This window comes from Phalacrocorax aristotelis, chromosome 4 (assembly GCF_949628215.1).
Source record: "Phalacrocorax aristotelis chromosome 4, bGulAri2.1, whole genome shotgun sequence".
In the NCBI taxonomy this organism is placed as follows: Eukaryota; Metazoa; Chordata; class Aves; order Suliformes; family Phalacrocoracidae; genus Phalacrocorax; species Phalacrocorax aristotelis.
In genome coordinates, this window is record NC_134279.1 from 39,570,478 (window position 1) to 39,574,954 (window position 4,477).

The 4,477-nt window shown below is 39.6% G+C and overlaps 1 protein-coding gene across 1 annotated transcript; it reads left to right on the forward strand.

The window, feature by feature from the left end:
• Positions 1-2,526: 2,526 nt before the first annotated feature.
• Positions 2,527-4,205, forward strand: NPY5R (neuropeptide Y receptor Y5). Its single transcript, XM_075092440.1, has one exon. It carries the CDS (start codon positions 2,534-2,536, stop codon positions 3,863-3,865), a length of 1,332 nt encoding a protein of 443 aa, XP_074948541.1. The 5' UTR covers positions 2,527-2,533; the 3' UTR covers positions 3,866-4,205.
• The last annotated feature ends 272 nt before the right edge of the window (positions 4,206-4,477 follow it).

Here is a 4,477-nt window from a genome sequence, read left to right on the forward strand (position 1 = left end):
TCTTTTCATAGAATCCATTGATTAAAACTAAGCAAAATTGAATGGCACTATACAAATTTCTCTTCAGACCATAGCACATAATTGAAATGCAATGGACTAACTAGATAGAAAGCCTTTTCTACCAGTAGGGATGCCTACTTTTTTCCACACAATGATGAACGTATGGCCTACGATCAACCCCTTCAATGACAGACAATATCACCAAAACATCTAGGGAGGAAGCTGCAGTTCTGGTTCGTTTGGATCAACAAAACTTTCACGCATACGTAGCTGCTATTATAACTCAAGCATCAGTGGGCATTGTTCCTGCTCAGTGTGACCTTCAGAGAGATATGACTGTGTGTGGGAATTTAACTCCTACTGAAAATACCTGTAGATACTCTAAAAGCAATCCTTATCTCCAGGTTTCTGAGAGAGAAACAACATCTGCAGTTTGTTTCTCCTTTACAGGCTAGTCCTTCAGCCTAGTATCAGTTAAAAGAGAAGGCTACACAGAATGATGCCTCTTAGCACAGAGTTACTTAAGTAGGCACACATAATAAATGAAAAGCTCATTCCTTCAGAGTCATCATCACTTTGAGAGCATTGTAAGAGTTACTGAGGTCTTTCGATTCTTAAGATGTTACTGGATTTCCTTCACGCTTTCTGATTAGTCTTCCTATTCTCGGCCAATGACTAGTTGGTTAGTAACCAAGATTCAGACAGATCTAGCCCTTGAGGAAAGTTTAATTTCCCTTTCTCAGATAACTCCTGATTGGTTTTAAACCTGCTATCAGGCAATGGGATGCTCAACTTATAATGCTGTCTTAGTCTGTGCAAGGTATAAACTGGGAAAGGAAGGTATCCAAGCAAAAATAAAACTGTCCAGAATTACACTAATGGCCTTTTCATTAATTCCTCAGTTATATGCAAGGGTTTTCCTACACACTTCTCAGCTAAGATGAATGTGGCAGTGCAAAGACAATGGAGCGCAAAGACACCCTGAAAATCTTAGGCAGATAATATGTCATATTGAAATGGCTTTCATGAATCAAAAGAGAGTCTGCATATCACAGAACTGTGCACACACTGAAGTCTGCAAAAGCATCAGTCATAGCAAAACCCATCATTCCTTCATGCTGAACAAAGGGAAAAAAATTATATGGGTATGACATAACAGGGAGATAATTCCATACACCTGAGATAGGGAAACGTATTTTATCCAGGGCAGAGCCCTGCTGTGGTTTTCTCAGACAAAAATTGACTCACATTTAGAGAATAGAAGGAAATTTCAGCTGATTTTGGAAGTCACTGTGGTCTGCAGATCGTACTGTTTTCAGACGATTGCTGGCAACTCAGAGCACATGCATGTGTAAAGGAAACCGATAATAATCTTATTGCACTTTGAAGCAGTCAGCACAACACAGCCCACTGAGAACAGCTTCATTCTTGAAGAGCCCTGCCTTTTCTAGTTGACCGGTTTAGACCTCTGCTCAATTTATGTACGTTTTGGGTTTGTTTAGTCTTGCCTAAGGTTTATAAACATTAAGCAATTTTGTACAGGACATTCGCACTTTGGGGAATTTTGACCTTGAAACTTTAGTACGTGCAGGTGTTTAAGGTAAACTGGAGTTTAAACTGAATTATCTTGCCTTTCTGTTCCTTCTAAAATGAAGACTAATACATGAAGATTCTGTAGGCAGAATAACTTTGTGCTGAGCCAGGTTTTAATGTTAGATGTTTCAGTGCTGAGTAATTAGCAGTTCCTTGAATTTTCAAATGGCCGTGTGGGGTTTGCTTCCTGTTAACACTGTCCTCTCTATATTACATCCAATTACTTTGGATGTTTTGTAGGCATTTTTCCCTTCTGCTTGAGCAACAGTTAAAATATGTTCAACACGTAATAGAAGATGGTTTGTATACACACCACAATAGGAATTCCATCTTGGATCACTGACAGTGGATCTCCTTATAAACTGATCCTTTTTGAAATCTCTCACCTATTTTCTGTCAGTTTTCTACTAGCAAGGTGAGAAATACTACTGCAGTTGTTAGCATATATGAAAACATATATTTTTCAGGGACTCTAATTATAATTCGATGTCACGCAATGATTAGGCACATGCTCAGATGGTGCTTGTAATTTCCTTACTCATATCAATGAGCTGTTATTCACATGAGTAATCTCACCAACTCTAAATGTATTGCCTTTGTAGAGCTAACTGCTCCCTCACGGAAAGGTTGACAATATGGTCTACAGCAAAGCATAGTTAAAAGCCAGCTTCGTAACGCAGAACCTTAAATTGTCATCATCCCATGTGAGCAGCCAGGTAGGAGGCCTAGGTGTCCTGAACGCCACACAATAAAACCCACAAAACTAGTTCATGTTGACCTGAAGTTATGCAGGATCTGCCTCACAGTAGAATAACACCACTATTAATTTATTAAGGTGATACAAGGTAAATTTATGTTCCTTTACATTATCATTAACAGCAGTACCATCCTTCCTTCAGATGCTAATTAATGCCTTTCTTGTTCTAAGCAGGACTGTAAAATGGATTTAGGATTCAAAGACCGTAACAACAGGACACCTACCAAGAACACCTCTGCTACTACAAAGAATTTCTCTTCCTGGGAAGACTACAAGAGTAGCGTTGACGACATACAGTACTTTCTTATTGGGCTGTACACACTTATAAGTCTGGCCGGCTTTATGGGAAATCTGCTTATACTGGTGGCTCTCCTAAAGCGGAAGCAGAAGACAATAATAAACATTCTTATCGGTAACCTGGCCTTTTCTGACATCTTAGTCGTGCTGTTTTGTTCACCTTTCACACTGACATCCGTTCTGCTTGACCAATGGATGTTTGGCACTGTCATGTGCCGTGTGATGCCCTTCCTCCAGTGCGCATCAGTTCTGGTTTCAACTTTGATGTTAATATCTATTGCTGCAGTCAGGTACCGTATGATAAAATATCCCCTTTCTAGCAATTTAACAGCGAAACAAGGCTATTTCTTAATAGTGTCCATTTGGGCCCTTGGCTTTGCCATTTGCTCCCCTCTGCCAGTTTTCCACAAAACTGTGGACCTCAGCAAAACTCTGAATTTAGAGGCACTGGAGAACAGGCTCTTGTGTATTGAGTCATGGCCTTCCGATTCCTACAGAATCGCCTTTACAATAGCCTTACTGTTCATGCAGTATATATTACCGCTGGCATGTTTAACTGCTAGTCACACCAGCGTCTGCAGGAGCATAGGTTCCAGGCTGTCAAACAAGGAAAATAAGTTTGAAGAAAAGGAGATGATAAACCTAACTCTTCACCCCTCTAAGAGTACCAGCACGCAGGTGCAGCCCTCCAGCCATTCTGGGTGGAGCCGCGCCTTTGGCAGAAAGCACCACAGAAGATACAGCAAAAAGACTTCAAGTGTGATGCCAGCTATTTCAAGGCATCATCAGGATACTCATTCCAGAGACCTCCCAGAAACCTCTGGCACAGAAAAAAGCCAGCTCTCTTCCTCCAGTAAATTCATCCCTGGGATACCTATCTGTTTTGAGATGAAAGCAGAAGAAAATACAGAGATTCAGGACATGATTACAGTATCCCGATCCATCATCAGAATTAAGACAAGATCTAGGAGAGTTTTTTGCAGACTGACAGTGCTAATCCTAGTTTTTGGTTTCAGTTGGATGCCTCTTCACCTTTTCCACATTGTGACAGATTTTAATGCCACTCTCATTTCTAACAGACATTTTAAATTAGTATATTGCATATGCCATTTACTGGGTATGATGTCCTGCTGCTTGAATCCCATCCTCTACGGGTTCCTTAACAACAGCATAAAAGCCGATTTAATGTCCCTTATTCCATGCTGCCAAATACCATGATTTTATGTGCCCCAAGATAAAATAAAACAAACACGTTTGGCTTTCAAATCTACTGACGTGTATAGCTGTAAAAGCTAAATTAGTTTAGTTTAGTTAGCCTGACTTGGTTGTGATCAGTAGCATTTCGTGTGAATGGATAGTTCTACAGCTGCATGTATTTCTTGCATTGGGCAGAAATATATACATATACTATAATATTCTTCTGTCTGTTACACATAGGAAATCATGTCCAGTGTACAAAACCAGAATACTGTTTTCGTTACCCAAAATATTGACAGTCTGTACTTTGGAATTAAGCAGAATATATAATGAGTCATAACTGTAAGACTACTTAGACATATCAGTGTTAACTGTCATAAAACTATAATAAAATACATACTTTTTACTAAATAACTATTGTTGAGACTATTTCAGTGCCAACTTTGACTGTTTTCTGAGACAATTAAACATCTGTTTCTGGGTGTGATTAGAAAAAATATTTTTCTGTAGCTCTTTGACTCACACTTTGCAGAATCTTTGCAAGATGCTTTGCTGCTGCTCCCCAGACTGCCTTATTTTCTGGAACTGGTTTGTGGGTAGTTGTTCTTGTCTAGATTGTTTCCATCTCACTGT